The following is a 19,990-nucleotide window of genomic DNA, read 5'->3' on the forward strand; positions in this document are numbered from 1 at the left end:
ATTTTACCCCTATCAAAGACAGACATACTGACACATAATAATAAATTTGGTTGACAGACAGAAGAAAAACAGGTTAAAATTGTAATAAATATTAGGATTAAGATACAAATATTTCCACTTTTAACCCTAAACAAGGTTACAGAGTGAGATGTTCCTAAGATCTATTTTTAATCCGAACCCTGACACCAACTGGATGGGTTACAAACCAGGGAGTTTTCCATTTTTCTACAGACACCAGTTGGGTATCCTGAAGTTCATTTCACTAACCACCCGGAGTTATCACAGACCCTATAGGTTAAAGGCTCAGTCCTACAAGACTACCCATCCACTGCAGACTCCATTACCAAGTGGTGGGTTTTAAGGACTATATTCCTATACAACTTGACTACAAAACCAGGGATCGCAAGATCCCCTCATCAAGTTCCATAATTTGCTATAAGAGTTCACAGAACCCTGGAAACACTTTGTATTATTGTAAAAAACACAGATGAGTAGCCAGCTGAAGAGAGGTACACAGGACAAGATCAGATGATCAGATGATCCTGAACAAAGGAGCTTCATCTCAATGCAGCATGGGATGTAACACATTCCCAGCACATGGATATGTTCACCAACCCAGAAGAGCCCCAAATTCCTTCAGTTACGGATTTTATACATGTTCCATTATGTAGGTATGATTTATTAAATTACTGGCCTTGAAAACTGGCTCAATTCCTATTCCCTCTCCTCTTCCCAAAGGCTAAAAGGTAGGGTTGAAAGTTCCTTTCCTCTAGAGATACCTTTGGTTCCCCTAAAAAGCAGCCCCCATCAGAAGCTATGTAGCATCCACCAAGAGTGACATTATTATTATAATCTCAAGTATAGTTAAAAGGGGATTGTGATGCTTAATAAAGGGCACTTCCAACCCATCACTCAGGAAGTCCTAAGGGATTTTGAAGCTCTGTACTGGGGAAGAAGAGCAAATGTATTTCTTATACACTGAGTTTCCTTCAGAGAATAGAATGGCTAATTATGCACAACAGTGCTAGATAGGAGACAAAAATAAAGAGGCTTCCAAAGAATGATGGAAACACAAGTGTGTGGAACAGATTCGGGCAAACTGTAAGTCCCCTGGATGCTTGCCTCTCCACCCACAGAAAAATGTCAGCATCACTCCTCAGGACTCTCACGAAATCATAACTGAGTTCAGGTGATCCTGCTTAATCAAGACTGTTGTAGGCCTAATTCCATTTTGACTTTGTTCATATTTTTAAATGAACATCTTTAATGACATTTTTTAATGAACATCACTAAATCTATTACCTCTTCAAATCAAAAGAATAAGAGTACATATTACTCATCATAGCATAATGTGAATTTGCGTGTATGCCTGGCTACATTGACATACATTAACAGGCCATTTCATCTGTGATTTTTATCATCTAAAAAATTCCCCTTCTGGGGCCCTCTCTGATGGCACAGTGAGTTAAAGCACAGCACTATAAAGCTATCTGCAGACACTGCAGCATGAGTTCAATCCCCAGCAGGCAGGCGACCCACATTGAATGGCAGACCTCTCCTGACCTGCCCACTGCTCCCCTCAGCAGTGTACTTCAGTACATCTGCCTGTTCTGCTTCCCACCCTGTCTCTGGTGAATCCTCTCACCCCCTGCAACACTGGCCTATACCTCAGTTCTAATATGCATAAATAAGTAAATCTCTAAAAAAATCCTCTTTTGAATAATCCTCAGGTAACAATGCATGCAAAATAAATTCTAACATATCGCTGAATTCTGTTCTAGTAATGTTTTGCTTGAGAATATTATATTCTCAGATAGAACATGGTATACTTTGCATCTCCTATCATTTATTTTTCCTCATCAAGAGAACAGCACCATAGGAGGAAGAAAGGCATACTTGGTTGTAAGAAGAACAGGCTAAAGGGGCACACATATACCCATAATGGGCACAGGGGAAGGGTTTGATAACAGAGGCAGCACTGATATAGGAACCAAGTTTGAAAATGGTGTCCTTAAAAGGCCAGTAGGTTCAGGTACAGTTAAGATAATATTAAGTAACAGGAGGTTCAATCCAAATAACAAGGTATGGGCAGCAGAACTGGACCCCAAGAGGTGCCATTCTGAAGGTCATAAGGAACTGGACATTCACCATATGGGAAATATTAGGAGCCAATGGGCAGGAGCTGGGCAGCTCCATACTGCTGCTGTTGCAAGCAGATTTCAGTCATACAGAGGAACGAAGCAAAGTGAAAGAGCATGACAGGAAAGTTTAGAAATTCGCACTCTACCTCCAGGCTGGGGGCTCACCTCGGTTTATTTGACAGCAGAGAAGACGGAATCATCAGGCTCCCAGATGTTACTATAAATTACTTCCACTATCTTCTGATATGAGTAAGCTAACTGGTCCTATCAAGTGTTCATAACTAATGCCTGAGAAGCCCAAACACAGTAATGAGATAAATTAACATGTAAGCAACCCAGATTTGGGCTCTTTCTTCATCACATTAGTGGGTACACTAGAGTTCAAATGTTCAGTATAGTTCCAGTGATCCTAACTAAGCCCAAAAAATGATGTTACATGAGAAATAATCAACAGAAAATGAGAAGTTTATTTTTTCCTGTATGACAATTAAAATGGAGTACCACATATGACATTTAAAAAGAATAGTACAGTTGGTAAATAAAATACTTTTTAAAGGTTCAAATCAATCTAAAAACCTCAGAGTGGTATATAACAGGGAAACATGTTAATAGAAACAGACACAGAAATCCCCTTCAGAATAACTCTTCACAGCTGTCACCCATAGTAAGCACACTGTAAGTCCTTAATGTCATAGACAGATTTTTTAAAATTGAGACTTCAAGTGAAACAACTCTGAATGAAAGCAGGTCTTCAAATGACATTGCTTTGTTACATGTCAATCAAGATTTTTTCTCATCAACCTCATAACTGAACAAAATGGTGTGACTCGAGGGCCTACTGTATAAATACTACCCTGCATTACAACCTTTCCATTTAGACAGCTGAAGTCAGATATTCTTTTCCTTCCTTAGGTCAAATAACACAAGCATAACAGGCTATAGGTTTACCTGGTTTAACTATCTCATTTTTAAAGCTTATACGATACTGTTTTTACAGTGAATACTGTGTGTTCGCCTTAGGGAATGTCTTTAAGAAAGCATTACCTTCAACATCTAATGGTAACAAAGGAGTATGTTATAGACTTACCAAACTTTCTCCAATGCTAGGATGATTAATAGAGAACAGTAACAGACCCAATCAGAGTCACAACTGCTTTTCTTCACCTCAATCAAATTACTTTCACATGTAGTTCTGCATAATCAGAGAAATCATATGTGTAATGTGAAAGCTCTTACCCCAGTTAAAAGTGTATGTCTGTGTGGTGTATATTTCACAGGGCAGATTCACCAGGTATACATTGTGCTAAGCAGACCATATGCTTAGTGTCAGTTTTATCTAGCTATGTAATCCTTGATATGGACTTAAAAACACACTTTTTCTTCCTCTTCCTATATCAGAGCAGAGCATTTCTGTCAGGCTACTACCGAGACCATAACGTGGAACTGTCCAAGCTGCTGCACCGCCTGGGGCAGCCTCTGCCTTCGTGGCTGAGACAGGAGCTGCAGAAAGTGAGGTAGCACCAGAGACAACTTCCTCGGAACCGTCCTCCACAGGATGCTCACCTTGCCCAAAACTTCAAGTAACTGCCAAAAGTTGTTTTAAAATATACCTCTTCAACTGAGAAAAAAAAAAAGTTCCTTCCATGTGCTGGCATGTGGATGATCAAAAAAAAGAGAAAAAGAATCTGTCCCAAGCCCTGAGGCCACTGGCCTTTCTCTTATCCCCATAACTGAGCCTGTGGGACTGTTGCAGACTACTGTGCACTCATGTGGAGTCAACAGCAACCAATATAGACATCAAACACACACACAGAACTGTTCCATTTCGTAGTGACATGTACACTTTTATAGATTAAGATTGTGTCTGTAAATTTTAAACCGCTGTTTGCCTGTACAATGTTTTCATACTCTTTGATTATTTTATAAAGTGTCCTATAAAAAAAGAAGCAAAAGAACCATCACAACGTAGCAAAATGCCAAAGGCATAATACCTATGAAAAATGTTTGCCAAAATATAAATCCATTGACATATTTAGGAAGGTTGTACATTACAATTTGTACTAAATCAGAGAGTGGAGACATTATATATGAGGTCATCTTCATTGAAAAATGTAATTTTTCATATATAGTCTCATGCTTTATGTAAAAATTACTGATTCCTCTATCACAAGTGTTACACTGAAATTTCTATTGTAAAGCTGGTGTGTGGTAAATAGAAACTCAATGAGTTTAGCAAAACATGTGAAGGGTACTGAAAACATCATCTAAAGAGAGAAGTTGTTAGGGTCTTAAAAGCAGTCATTGACGATTTAGATCCCCTTTCTGTGAGAGCAAATCCACTTCAGTCATCCTATCCTTATTAGTCCCTCAGAAACATAAAGAATCTCATCTCTGTGTCATCTATAGAAACAGACTGATTTTAAATGTAAACTGTTTTCAATATTCCCCAGAACAAAATCTGAAGTAAAAACTGAGACTTTCTCTAAATATGATAAGGTATATGCATTGAAATTATAGAAAACTACATTTTTCCATTGAGTTCAGATTGAAGTAATGTAGAGATCTATAACCAAAAAAATTAATATATATAATTTTTAACCTGATATTTGCAATGACATTTATAATATAAGGCAAAAAAAAAAAAACAAGCAGTGCAGAGTTTGTTTTGGAATATTTCATGTATCACTCTTACTAAAAGATAAAAAACAGTTAAATTTATGGATTATCTACTGAATAAAAATGGAGGAAGTACAAACATAAGCCAGGCATGGTTTTGAAATATGTAATCACCTAAATTTTAAAAGGTGACATTAATAAAGTATTCACCTGAGAAAACAAGTTACAAATGACTTATATTTATACACATTTTAAAGTAGTAAATGAATTCCCTATTATTACATAAGCCTCTATAAAAATGTTATCACAGGAATTATTAGAAAAAAGATATACAAATAAAATCTACAGCCCAATTATCTTCACTGTCATTACAATGCATGATCTATCAATTACTCACAAATTAGAAAATAAATTTCCACTTACTATAAATTTTTAAAATTATAATTGCTTAATTTTTTTAAAGTTTTACATGCCCATATGATAAGTTTTAAACAAACTATTAAAGAACTGGAGGGGGTAAGTTTTTAAGACTCTTAACCTTAAAAGTAAAATCAAAGTCATCTGGATGAATGTGAAACTGGTCCACAAGCTTACTGCTAGCCTTTCTGAAGCAGTACATGCCCATCAAGCCAGAAAATAATTGAAGCCTTTCATCTCCACTGATTCAGAAACTGGTTTAAGAAGGTCAAGCAGTGAGAATAGGCCTCACCAGTTACATACAGTATCATATTTTCATCTTGATAGTTATATGCCAACTGATTAAAAAAAAAAGATGCATTTATGTTTTAATGGTGTGCTGTGCATTTTGACTTCTAAACAAAGTTGCTATGGCTTACTTGTCTAGGTAAATTGAGTCAACTGAACAACTCATCTATAAATAAATGTTAGAAGTATACTGGATGCTTGTATAATAAGAGGAGGAAAAAGAAGACATCCCCACATGTACCCACTCACAGTACAGGTATTCTGCTACGTGGAGCAGCAAATCTATTTAGGCCACTCAATGTAACTTGGAAGCCACATTAAATCCTAAAGGACATGGATACTTTCTACATTATTCTCCAACTGGCTACTATGGTATTCTGAAAGCAACATAAATACACATGAGAAATGAATGAGAGAGAATGTTATTTCAAACTAGCTTTGTACAGAATTCCTTTTTCATTGCTTAAAACATGTAACTTCCTCAGGAAGAAAGGAAATGGTTATTTCAATGTTTATAGCTATAATATTCTTGTCATTCACATTGAATGAAAAATACTAGAAACATTTTTTTCTCTGAGTTTTTTAAAATAAAAACCTGGATAAAATTCTGATAGCATGGTACCTCATATGTACAACAATAAACTGTGATTTAAAAGAAAAAAATTAAGAGGTTGGACCTGGTCATTTTAAGTATTTGATTTCTTTTGTATGGGTCAAAGTGGGAGGTGTTTATAGAATATGGATGCCATCAATATCATTTAAAATGGAGTGATGCATAGAAAACTTCCAAATAGGAAGTTAGACTTTTAAAAAATAACATAACCTTTTGTAGATTCTTCTCCTAGTTAATGTTAGTAAAAAGTTTTTTATTCTAATGGATAAAAGCAGTTTGTAGGGTCACTTATGGGACCCTAGAAAAAGAATCAAAACTGCACAGCCATTACTTAACAGACTTGATTATATTATTTCTTATTCCTGATGCTCTGCTCAGCTTCCCATAAATTACACCTTTTTTTCTTTAGAGCTTTTAAAGGCTATATATATATTTTTTAAATGGAACTTGCTTTGATTTTCTCAGAAAGAAAGCAGATATAGTATAAAAATCTACAATTTTTCAAGAAAGATACATATTGATAGTTTCAGTATATTCAGAAAATTTTCATTTCTCCCTTCCCATCCCTTTCATTCTTAGATATCTTATTCTCTCATGTTCCAGCCCACCCAGTCTAGGGCACCAATTGACTCCCCATTGGCTTGCCTCTCACACACACAGTCGTCCAATCTGGGATGCATCTAACTCCCAATTTTCTCTCTAAATATGCCACCCTCTATTCCACCCAGCCCAGGACAAAACAGCCCCATCAATGTAATCTATTTATATACTTTTCCATGGATATTCTTTATACATATATATATATATATATATATATATATGTAAGCACTGCAGTTTCTGGGAAATATATTTTAGGACCAGGCTCACAATAGGGAGATACTAAATGCCTCAAATATTAAATATGAAGGTACTTAATTTCAAATCATACTTTGAATTATACTCTTATTTCTGTTGTGCCAGCACTAACTCTGTTCACCACCTACAGCAGAGCCACAGCCTCTTCCTACCCACCCAGCCTGCCCGCATACGCCCATGCCAAGTAGCTGGGATCGTGGGAAGTGCAGTGAGTAGTGGGAAGGATTGTGGTAGGTAATCCTTAAGGAATGATTTCTGTGTTGTCTTGAAATATAACCTTTTGCCTTTAGACAAATCCTAAGGATAAATCATAAATGTGACATTTGAGGATAAAAGCTAAAGACACAATGTGACACTGATTCCATTCTCCCCCCCAAAATTTAGATTCTAGTTTGATTACAAGTCATGTACCTGTGGCTGATGGTGCCCAACAGAACTGGGAGCTACTTGTCCACCATTATTGTCCTCAATTTGTTATCAATAAGTGCTCCCTACATATTCAGTGACCTTAACAAATAGCACAAAGTAGAGTTGGACTGATTAATGTACAAAATTTACTTTTTAAGCCACCCTTGTACCTTCTGCCATTAATTCTAAAACGACCAAAACTTCTTTTTTAGTTTCTATCATTTCTCATTTGATGCACAAAGCTACAACTACAAAAATGAATAAATCACTAAAATTAAAACTACACTTTGATCATCCTCTAGACAAACAAGAATCATGAATAGTAACCGTAGTATTCAAGAAGACATCCACTTGCCAGGCTCAGGTCAAATATTTTATCTGCACAGCAATCAGGAAAACATAGCAAGTCCCACAAATTAAATACTCACAACATAAAGTCTTCAAGATCTTGTTAGGAAGAAACGTATTGGCCCACAGTTTATCATACAGAAAATGGAATTAAACTGAGTGAAATGTGAAACATTTCCAAAGCGCACAGACTTTGTGACAAATCTTACATAAAACTGTCTACATCAAGCTGCTTCTTGGTTAGAAGAGAATAAATTAAAAGCAGAAAATGCCTTCTGTCTACACTACTTATGCCAAAATGCCTAGTTCAAATCAATAACGTGATGGAAACCAGATCTGGCTCTTAAAAAGTATGCATAATTTATATAGTTCGAACACAGAAGATTGGTCATCTTCTCTATTTGGGAAATAAGCTGAATATAAATTTTTTATACAGAAAAGCAAGTTCAACATACTACATACTCTTATGGAGTTAGTCTACCTTTAAGAACTTAATCTATGCCCTTCAAAGTAAACAAAACTTTTAAAGGCTCACAAAACAACATGAAAAATAAAATAAAAAATAAAGTTGTATCACACATGAATAAACTTGCAAGCTTAAGAAAGTAAAAAATACAATTTTGAAAACTATTAAACATCATATTAATAAATTTTTACCCCATCAGCCTGAGGAAGCCATCTTATTTGTACCCCATATTATTTACAGGGATGTCTTAAATAAAACTGAATAGCAAAGAGGATATTCTGGACTACACTAGTCCAGTATCTGTTCTTCAGTAAGTGGCATTTGGGCAGGTTAGTTTTCTCTTTTAGATCTCAATTTCCCCAGCCATGAATGCAAGAAGTCAAATGTGATTCTTTGTAACCCCACTTCTCCTTTTTTTTACTTTAATTATCAGCTATTGTCACATTTGACTGTCCTTGTCTTTCACAAATTCTGGCACAGGGTAGGAGCCATGAACAATCAAGACATTAAACTGAAAGCCAACACTGGGTTTGAAGAATTCAAACTTCTACATCACTTTTCTTTGGAGACTATAGGGTACGTTTAGCAGAAATCTATTTCCATATTTTTTTTAAAATCACAAACATAACAAAAGAGTAGAAACAAGAATATCAATGTATGCCAAAAATTAGGAAGATGAGCAAAGGGTAAATGAGAAACAATCATGTAAATGAGATAAATGTCTCACTCGAAGACACTGCTAGCAGACACTGCTTAAAGTTGACATAAGAAAAAATTAAGGTAAGACACAATCGGAATTTACAAATATAATCAATACAACTTCAATAAATTGGTAAGAGGGACTTACCTTTGATAAATGAGGCTAAAGTGTACAACTGAGGAGAAATGCTTGAAATTTTATTGCCAAGTACAGTACAGTACATGTACTACTTTTTGTAACAATAATAGCAGAAATAATCTGTCATTTAAAAAAATAAGTGAAAATATTCAATACTAAGTGTGTGATCTGGTGAACTAAGAAGTTCACAAAGGCAAGGAATGTAAGCACCAGCTGACTTTACCTCTTAGGCAGGATGTTATTCAGAGACTGACTCTGTCCCAGGGAAGAGCCTTCTTATATGTTAGTGCAGTGATTCTAGAAGTATAGAAGCATAGTCTGTAAACCCTTTGCAGACCCCAGTCGTCTTCAAGGGACTTACAGGTCAAAGCTATTTTCATAGTAACACTAATCTATTATAAATATATATGTATACATATACATACATATATATATACACGTATGTGTATACACACACACACATATAAATGTCACTCTGCTGGTATATTTTCATTAATTTTTTTCAAGAGCAATAATGGATAAAACTGCTGATGCTCTTATCTAAATGGAGACAGTTACATCCATCTATAGTAGTAGTCCTTGCATTCTTTACCATTACATACTCATTTTTGAAAGTCATGTCACAAGAGAATGTCCTTAATTGATGAAGAATAATAACTTCAACCCTTAAATATGTAACTTGTTAACATTCTCTGTGACAAAACTGAAGTGTGCCTAGATCATTTCTGCTACATAATAAAGTACACAGCTGTCCAAGGAAAAGTACTGGAACAACTGTTTGAATTGAAAGCTAAAGTAGCTATGTCATTTGTGGAACATCACTTTTATTTGAAAGAATAAGTGACAAACAGCAATGGTTTTTAGGCAAGTGATAGCAGACATTTTTTTTAATGATCAGAGTTAATCTGTCAAAAACAATTGACACTGTTATCACCAATGATAAAATTTGAGCTTTTGGCTAAATACTGTAACTTTGCAGAACTTGTATCTGCTACTAGGGGTTTAACAGCATGTTAATATTTAAAGACTTTTTCTAATTATATTGATGATATTGACAAATATGATTTTCATAATATCATATGACATGTATCAACATATGGGAGATCCATGTAATTCAGTGAACCAAAAGAGCAAGGCATGAGATTACAAAATTATTATAATAGTAAAAGACCCATTCCTAGCACAAAATAAATACTTCATGGTGTAACAGAGTACGTATGAAATGTTCATCATTTCATTTTCAGATTTCACATTACAAAAATGTTTAACAAAATACCACTTGTTAAGTTTTAGTATAGTAGTATCAATGAAAGATATCCACGATGATCTGAAAAGGACCTATGTATGTGTATGTTGTGTATATGTGTACACACTTACCCATGCCAAATACCTACCTATGTTAAGACAGACTTTCTTTGTATACTTCAACAAGAACAACAAAATGCCATTGTAAAACAAGACTAAAATCGATATTAAAAAATCTAACTGTCTTATATTGAATTAAACTTTATAGAAATTGGCCAAAGGGGAAAAAAAAGGTAACACAATAGCATTCCCATTGACTTTATCTTAGAAAACAGTTATTTTTCATTAAAACAATGACCTGACTATGGGTTTGGTCTTACTAGCTTTAATTAAAATTTTTAATTCTTCAATTTAGATTTCTAATCCACAAATTATTAAGTGATATAACCCTTATAAACAAAAGTCCTTTCAGGTCTTCTGCAATTTTGAAGAACGTAAAAGAATTCTGAGACCAAAAACTGTGCCATCGGCACAGGATTTGGAAGTAATTTAAGTACCAAAAGCCAAGGTTGATACCATAGACAACAGGCGATAAGAAATCCAGACCATACCTCCTATCGCCTTCCTATGCCGCTCTCAGACTGGAAATTCCTGGCTGGAGATGAACAATATGAGAAAGGGAGAAAAGAGGAAAACACGAGTACTGAGTTTCTCGTCCCTCATCCTTTCATCCTTGCCACCAAACTGAGTCCTGAAAATGAAAGGATAAGAGATCTTCAAGAAAGATAATTCAAAGGTTAAAAAAGCTGTGTCTTACTTTCCATCTAGAACTATGCAAAGCAGCCACTGCCTTTGTATGCTCAGCCCACTAAGTTGTGGGAGCAAAATAGCAGAAATAGTACATGATATGCTAAGGATGCATTGCTTAAGATGACACCAATTCCAAATAGGGCACAAGAAAACCACAAAAGTTGCCATTCTTCAGGGAAGCTGAAAATGGCCTTTAGATTCAAATGGGACAGTAGGATACCTGATGTGTAGCACAGACTGATGCCCACAAGAATGCTCAGGTGGAAACTACAGACACTTACAATATCATCTCTGGTAGAATTCACACAATGCCAGCAGAGGGAAAATGATGGCTTGTGGCTTAGATGTCACCCGCTCACCCGTGTCAATTATCGTGACCGCCTGGGGAAAAAACAAAAAGAGGATACCTGAATATTACAGGGGTTTCCTAAAATACACTTAAAAATTCCTAAGAAAGATGATGAAACATCTTAAGTGGAAACAGTTATTCAAAACTAAAGGAAAGCTACACTTCTGCATAGGTAGTAGATCATGAAATCTGTACCGAGCTCCATTAGCAACAATAGAGACTCATAGAAAAAAAAAAAAAATGCAGGGCCCTCCCTACTGGTGCAAGGGGTTAAAGCACAGCGCTATGAACCTATCAGCAGCCACTGCAGCACGAGTTCCATCCCTGGCCAGGGAGGTGACCCACATGGCGCAGCAGACCTCTCCTGTCTTACCCGCTGCTTCCCTCAGCAGTGTACTTGGTCAATCAGCCTGTTCTGCTCCCTGCTGTGTCTCTGGTAAATCCTCTCACTGCTCCTGCATGTCTGGCCTTTACTACAGTTTTGTATGCATAAACAAATAAATCTTTAAAAAAATAAAATAATTTTGGTAAAGACAAGGTCAGAAGTGCCCAAGGCCAGTATACACTTGTCATTTTTTGCTTTAACAAACTAACTTGCAACTCATTTTTCTATAGGTAAAATGATTATAATTATATTCCTACCCTTGGTAGAGTGGGGGGAGGGAATTTATTTCTCCAACAATTTGATGCAGTACACATTAAAAATGTATCAACTGGCCCTCCCTGGTGGCGCAGCGGGTTAAAGCACTGCACTGTGAAGCTAAAGCTACTTCCGCATGAGTTCGATTCCCGCCTGCCCGTGGGGTGACCACACGGCGAGGCAGACCTCTCCTGACCCACCCGCTGCTCCCCTCAGCAGTGTACTTCGTCCATCTGCCTGTTCTGCTCCCCACTCTGTCTCTGGTGAAGCCTCTCACCTCCCCTGAGCCTCTGGCCTGTACCCCAGTTCTGTGTGCACAAATAAATAAATCTTATAAAAAAAAAAAAGTATCAACTTAAGTACTACCAACAATAGTAAATAAAACTCTATCTGACCAATTTGATATCTTAAAAACCTATAAATCAAGTTTACATATAATTTCTGTGATACTTCAATTACAGACTCTGCACCTGGGGGAAAATCTGTTCCTTTCTAGCACAATCAAAGGCTTTCAACATTCACTATAGAGATCAATTATATAAACTGGAATCTACAAGGTAGACTGGTAAGGCCATTACATATGCTGACATTTTCTTGTTATTAACCACACTATCTTTTATACTTTTATGCACAATATGAATTGAACGCATTAAATGTAAAACTTGGGTTTCAAAAACAGATTTAAATAATAGGGTATCACTGCCACCTAGTGGCCTCAGAAATATCTGTCATAATTTCATCTGTTACCATATGCTTATCATATGCTTATCACCAATAGATATTTATAATCCCTCTGGATAGCAAATCAAAGGAATTGTGGTGAGCACACTACTGTAAATGTAAGAAATAATGAAACAAAGTATGGGGAAAATTTAAATTTTAACAAAGAATCATTAAATTTTCAAATTAACATGTATAGTATAAAAGCATTACTCTACACTATTAAACACTACAGAAATAATAAAGTCTATCTTCCTCTTCAGTATAACATATTGCTATATCAATTTATAAATAAAAATATTTTTCATAAAGGCCTGCAAGCTAAACACAAACAACAACAACAAAAATAGGATCAAATGTTTCAACCATCTGGGAAGGGAAGAAATAAAGTCAAGCTTTTTAAATGTCAATTATCACTGTAATATCTCCATGGCATACACAAGTTTCTACACCTAAGTCCAGTGATCACTACTGAGATGATGATGGTGGCCGATCTGAACTCACAAAACATCAGGTAACCATAAAGTTTATCCTGCTGAATCATAAAACCTTTAGCATTTTTGCTTCTCACCTCCTCCCCAAAATATGTCATTTATTCCAGTACCCCAACTCCAACATTCCTTTGATCCACCTCAAAAGTATTGTTCAGAACTTCATTACCCTCTCCTCATGTGTTTTCATCCCTATCTAGTTTCTATTCCAAGGCAAATCAGTATGATCACTCCCTTGCATACATGTCCTTTCCCTTCTGTTACTCTGTTTACTCTCTTGGCAAACCCCAACTTTAATTAATTCCAACTCTGTCAGCTCCACACCTAAACCTAGGCAGCTTGGATTAGTGTGGAGAAAATGTAATAATCATGCTAATTTTTTTCATTTTAAATACATCTAAATCATTACAGGAATTCAACTGGGTCTTGAATGCAGTCCAGGAATTCAATTTTGTCCTTGTTTATTCATACTCTGCTAACTGTATCACCTCTTCTCACCTCAAACATGCATCACTTCCATGGGATCCCTCGATAGAAAGCCCTCACTTTTTATTACTCTGCAAAAAAAGGAGAAGACCACCACATTCACTCACCTATCATATCTGTACACACAGACACCTGAAGTTATAAAGTATCCTAGACTCTGACTGTGTACAAGATCACATTTCCTCAAAAGCATCAAACATCTCCTGCATCACCACTATTTCCATTTCTGCTGGGTTTTTCTCATGAGAATACAAATATGCTTTATGTTCTTCCATGCTTTTCAAAAAGGTCTCTTTCCCATTTTAGTGTAACTCCGCGGATGAGTTATCCAAATCCACGGTCTCCAATTGTACCATTCTCTCAGAAACTGTTCTTAACAAGGTTCCAAATGACTTCCACATTAGTAAATCCAGTAGTCATTTCTCTACTCCCATCAGTACCAAGAACTGTTGCTCACTTCTTTTTTGGGACAACTTTCTTGTTGGCTTTCAGGATCCCACAGTCCAGCAGTCTTCTCTTTACTTCACATCTCAATCTGCTGTGATGTCTCCAGCTATTTTTCCTGACAAATACTGATATGCTGTCTTTATCCCTTTTTTCTACTGACCTTTGTACATTGTCATTAGCACATAGTGACTTTAAGTACCCTCTATAGCAGCTCTTATTTTTATTTGTCCAGCAGATCCTTCCAGAGAACTCCATAGCCATGTATCCAACTCCCTGGTCAACAATTCCACTTGGATATCTAAAAGGAAACTCAAGCTATGCTCCCCAGTACTGCTCTCAAAGCTGCTATGACACATGCATTTCTTCATGTCAGCAAACAAAAACATTGCATTTTTCTCGTAATATACCTTTCTCTTATAATCACTTCCTCCCTCCACTGGTACTGCTGAGCCAAGACCATTCTCTAACCTGTATTTCACAAGCATTGGCTTCCTGCCCTACACTATCAGACCATCATTCTGTCCTTCTTAACAAAACCCAGATAAAACATCTTAATGCCAAATTAGACTCTACCACTCTTCCACTCAAGATTCAATACTCAAAAGACAAATGCCATTATTCAAAAGACAAAAAAAATCTAAAAATCATGTAACCCACAAGACTGTAGGCAGCCTGTTATTACTTTTCAAACTTTACTTACTACTTGCTTACCCCACCCTAGTCAAGATGGTTCAATTTTGTTCTTTGAACAAGGCAAAATTCTAAGCTGAATACCGAATTATCCCGAAATGTAGACTTAAAGCAGTATTTGTCATCTCATGCTTTTAATAGGTCAGGAATCCACACAGGCAGCAAACAACTACTGATAATGTAGTCATCTCAAGGGCTTGACAAGCTCAGAATCCACTTGCAAGCTCATTTACCCAGTTGTCCTACTCTTCAGTTCCACGCTAGCTATTGGGGTGACAGCCTCAGTCCCTTACTGGAACTGCCACTGAGGACTCTCCAATACAGCAGCTTGCTTCATCAAACAAGCAATCCAAAGAGGAAAAGAGAGAGAACAGTACAAATATACAAAGTCTCATCACTTTGCCACTCAAGAGAAAGGGATGACATAAAGAAGGAAGATGAGGTGGGGACCACTGTCTTTGCAAAAGACTGCCTGATAGGGGACCACTCAAGTTATTAGTCTTCCTGAGACATTTTCGGCATGTTTCACTCCCCTACCTTCTTCAAGAGTTTGGCTTAATCTCATCCTCACAGCGAGAACTTCCATAAATATAGTCTTCAAAAAAATTATAATTCCTACCCCCAAACACTTCTTACCCTCTTCCTGGCTTTATTTTTTTCCACAACACTTACTGACTTTAGCTTACTGTATAATTTACTTATTAAGTAGTGGTTCATTTCTATTTTGTCAATTTAGCTAAGCTTTCCTGAAAAGTTCCAGGTTAGCATGGCCACAGGAGACATCATCATGAGAGCTGTTAGATGAAGTGAAGCAACAGCCCTATACTTTTTCTCACACTGGAAAGGTCAGGGTAGGGCATTGGCAATATTGAAAATCACGCAAGTCATCATTTATCTGCTAGGTCTTACAGATGTGAAAATTCTTCAGCTCCAACTAGAACTTCTCTTCTAACGTCAGCAGTTCCTGAGACTGTGATAAAGGGTATAACTTTCTTATGTCGATAACCTCCATCACCAAAGTTGGATGCAGGGCCAGGCAGAAATCAGTAGAAATTTTAGTTCATCCTCAGGAATTTTAGTCCACTATTGTATCTATCAGTTTTCTTTGCTTACTCCACTTGAATACAGTATCTCCTAAAATACTGTATAATCTCCTAGTAATTCTGCTTTTCTAGAACTCTAATACTCTTATTTATATGTCTCTACCACTAAAATGTAAGACCCAATGAGCATAAAATATTGCAAGTTTTGTTTACTGCTCTTGTTCTAACACCTAAAATCACCTTAAATATTTTTTTGAGCACAGTATAATAAACAGACAATAGCATTTTACTATGCAATGTGATAAATATCACTATCAGTAACAATTATAATGTATCAAAGTAACAGGCCATACACCTTAAACTTACACAATGTTACATACCAAATTTAGTCAATAAAAATATTAAGTTATTCACATGAACAACTTTCAAAAAATATATGATACAATTAAAAATAAGAATGGCAAGGACCCTCCCAGTGGCGCAGCGGGTTAAAGCACAGCACAAAGAAGCTTAAGCCACTTCCACATGAGTTCGATCGCCTCCTGCCCCGGAGGTGACTACATGGTGTGGCAGACCTCTCCTGACCCACCTGCTGCTCCCCTCAGCAGTGTACTTCGTAGACCTGCCTGTTCTGCTCCCCACTCTGTCTCTGGTGAAGCCTCTCACCCTCGCATCTCTGGCTTATACCCCAGTTCTGTATGAATAAATAAATAAAAATCTTTTTAAAAAAAATAAGAATGGCAAGAGGAAAATCTGAGTGAAAAAGTAGTAAAAGTGGGAAATACATTATGCCATCAAAAAGCATGAACAAAAATAGGAACATGCATTGTTTTGGCCAGGGACTAGGGGTGTGATCAGGTGATGTAGGACAGCTTAGTAACAGCGCCTGTAGCAAGTGACTAATATGGGCAGAATACTATCTCAGGAAAGTTGATCTTTCAGAAAGTTAATTGAAAAAAGGAAATTAAGGTAGAAGACAACTCAGACATGTCTTAGGTTAAGTCTGAGTTATAATACTGAAAATGAAAAATAATTACAAAAAAGTCTTAACATGGCAACTGTGTAAGTCATTAGGGCTTTTCAGTGATAGTTCCCATTCTCCTCCCGAGATCATAGTAGGAGTCCACTTGTTCACTCTTGGGAAGCTAGGGGTAGCTATCCTACTTGCTTTGGAGCATAAAGTATGAGGCAATGTGACAAGTGTCAAGTCAGAATGTAAATTTTTAAGAACAAGCTTGTGATTCTCCACCTTCTCTCTTCGTGTTGCCCAGACCATAATGTTTCTGGGCCTTGTTAGTTTAAATCTCTAAAATGGACACCAGCATGACAAGAAACAAAGCTTGTTTTAAGCCACAAAGTTTTTGGATTATTTGTAACTACAACACAACCTGGAACATACTAACTGTGGTGGTTTTTAAATATGTCACATTTTTACAGTCCCTTCTTTAGGTCAACTTAATTTCCCTCCCTTTTTGAATGAACTGCATGAGTAATTGTTAGAAGTAATGGTGTGTAACTTTGCAGACTAAGTCCAGATGAGGACAGGATTGCTCACTTTGAGGGAAGCCAAAAGACAATGCATATTACAAAGTGAGCCAGCCACTCAGAGGGAATCCTGCTTGAGCATCCCAGTCAAGATACTATATGACATTATGAGGGGGTCCAAGCTACTCTCCAGAAATTCACAAGTTGAAGAACTGGGGCCTATGGCCAACAGTATCAACCTGCCAAGTTTGTGTTCAGCCATCTTCGAAGAGGATCCTATAGCCACAGTCAACATTCTGACAGCAAGTTCATGAAATAAACTGGGACAGTGAGGCTGCAGTTGGCTTCTTCGATCCACAGAAATGATGGGTGATAATACTGTTTTAAGCTACTGCTTTAGACTAATTAATAAACAGATAAGTAATACATTCACTGACACAAAAATACACTAAAAATGGAGTATCAAGGACAGGGAGAAATCAAAGCTAACTCCTAGGTTTTGAGCTTTGAATGACTTGTACAAATTGTGATACTGCTGATTCTGTCCTATTCTGTACTATTGGAGTTTTGTGGCAAGGGCCATGTCTGTCCAATAAACATTTGTTGGAATCTTATTAATGTTTAATAACCGAAGAAAGTGTTCAAACCTGAAAATAACATTCCAGTACCGACAGGGGAGAACTTTCATGTCATCTCTTCTGAACACTATACTTTCATCAGAATTCTGTCAGCAGCAGCATCACACTGCTGTTACATACCAACTGCACGTTTAGGATCCTAAGGAAGTGAAAATGGAAACAAACTCACAGGCCATTTCCTTACTATAATCCCTCCCATTCACTTTAGGATTCACCTGAAAGGGAGTTGAAGTTATGTTAATTTTCTCTGATGACTACCAATTTCTATAGCAAAAGCACAAAAGGAAAACAGAAGTAGCACAGTGAAGACTGAGTATTCTATAATGAACTGTTCCATGTATCGCAAGCAAAACTGAAATATTACCTGGCATCATTCTATCAATTCTAACTTCAGCTTGCATTCTACCTCTAAAACCCTTAACCAAATCTTTATTTACAATCACTTCTCAAATTTTCAACTGCCGCATCCTCTCTCAGAAGTATCTGAAGTTTTTTGTCTTGAAAAATAGTTAAATTCATTAGGGTTGATCTCAAATCCCCAAGAATTTTGAAGCATCGCCACATCAGGAACAAATTTCATAACTGGGAACAGAAGCCAATACCATAGCATACTTTTTTACACAAAAATATAATGGGCTGTAAAGTTACGATAGTATTTTTTTTTTAAGATTTATTTATGCATACATGAACTAGAATGAGGGTGCAGGAGGGGGTGTGGGGGTGGGGAGACAGAGACAGAGTAGGGAGCAGAACAGGCAGACTGACTGAAATACACTGTTGAGGGGATCAATGGGGAGACAGGAGAGGCCCGCTGCACCATGTGGGTCAGCTCCCTGGCTGGGGATCTAAGTGCTGCAGTGGCTATGACAGCTTTGTTAGGGCTGTACTTTAATTCCTTGCATGACCAGGGAGGGCCCATGATAGTATTTTATTAAGCATTATCATAAAAATGGGTTTTTCTATTTACAAAAAAGTTGCAAGAAATTCCCACACAATCATCATGCAAATTCCCTTGTTAATATTTACAATACTATGTGTATCTGTCAGAACAAAGAAACCAATATTGATACCATATTATCAACGAACCCATGCTTTATTCATGTTTCACTGGTTTTTCTGTTCAAGGATCCCAGTCAGGACACTTAATTACATTTAGTGACTACTGTGTCATTTCCTCTGGTAAGACAATTTCAAGACTTTCTTGTTGTTTGTGACCATGACAGTTTGAGTAGCAGTGAGGTGATCTGTAGAATGCCCATCAGTTGAATTTGACTTGGTCTGGTATTTGTCTCATAGGTAGATTTTAAGGGAAAATTACAGAGAGGGAATTCAAATTCTTCTCATAACTTACACAATCAAAATAACATCACTAATGTGAATACTGGTCACCTGGCCTAGGTAGGGGTTTGCTAGATTTCTGTGGTGTGAAATTAAGCTTTCCCTGTGTCGACCCTGTCCTTTGAAAGAAAAAAATCACTGAACACAGCCCACTCAAGTTGGAGTTAGGGTAAGAAAGAGGAATGAAACTCCCCTTTCTGAGAGAGCAATGGCTTTTAGAAATAAAACATAAACCTGAGTGCATTTAATAATGCAATTGTTAAGTCAAGGCACACGGCCCAACACTTCAAAGTTACAGTCCTTAACCACAGGGAACTGATCACATAGAAACCATCAGGTAAATGCAAGTTAACTACTATTGTGTATCCACGTTCTGGAAAGTTTCACAGAATGCTATTTAAGCCAACCATTCAAAACTGAGAATTCTCATAGATGAAAACAGATTCCAAAATATGCAAGGTGGAGGAGATCATAAAATACAGGGCAAAGGAAGGGGGACTCATTTAAAATCCATTTTCAGACCAAGCACCAAATTTCAGCCTGACAGCAGTAATGGGGGGGGTGCTGGGGAGAGAGGGGACAGAGAGGGGCTCCAGGGACTGTGAGCCTTGTTTTAGG

General features: G+C 36.9%; 1 protein-coding gene across 3 annotated transcripts in view; it reads left to right on the top strand.

Annotated features, from left to right (window-relative positions):
* NDST3 (N-deacetylase/N-sulfotransferase (heparan glucosaminyl) 3) overlaps positions 1-6,091 on the top strand; it is a 139,699-nt gene extending 133,608 nt beyond the window's left edge. For 2 of the 3 annotated variants that reach the window (XM_012727971.1, XM_012727972.1), the window contains one exon: positions 3,540-6,091. In XM_012727971.1, the coding sequence (XP_012583425.1) occupies positions 3,540-3,659 (120 nt within the window). In that variant the 3' untranslated portion in view covers positions 3,660-6,091. The remainder of the gene's footprint in view (positions 1-3,539) is intronic. The other variant, XM_004686630.1, reaches the window with a different exon arrangement.
* Positions 6,092-19,990: the final 13,899 nt, after the last annotated feature.

This window comes from Condylura cristata, unplaced genomic scaffold (genome assembly GCF_000260355.1).
Source record: "Condylura cristata isolate star-nosed mole 26May11 unplaced genomic scaffold, ConCri1.0 scaffold00021, whole genome shotgun sequence".
Lineage (NCBI taxonomy): Eukaryota > Metazoa > Chordata > Mammalia > Eulipotyphla > Talpidae > Condylura > Condylura cristata.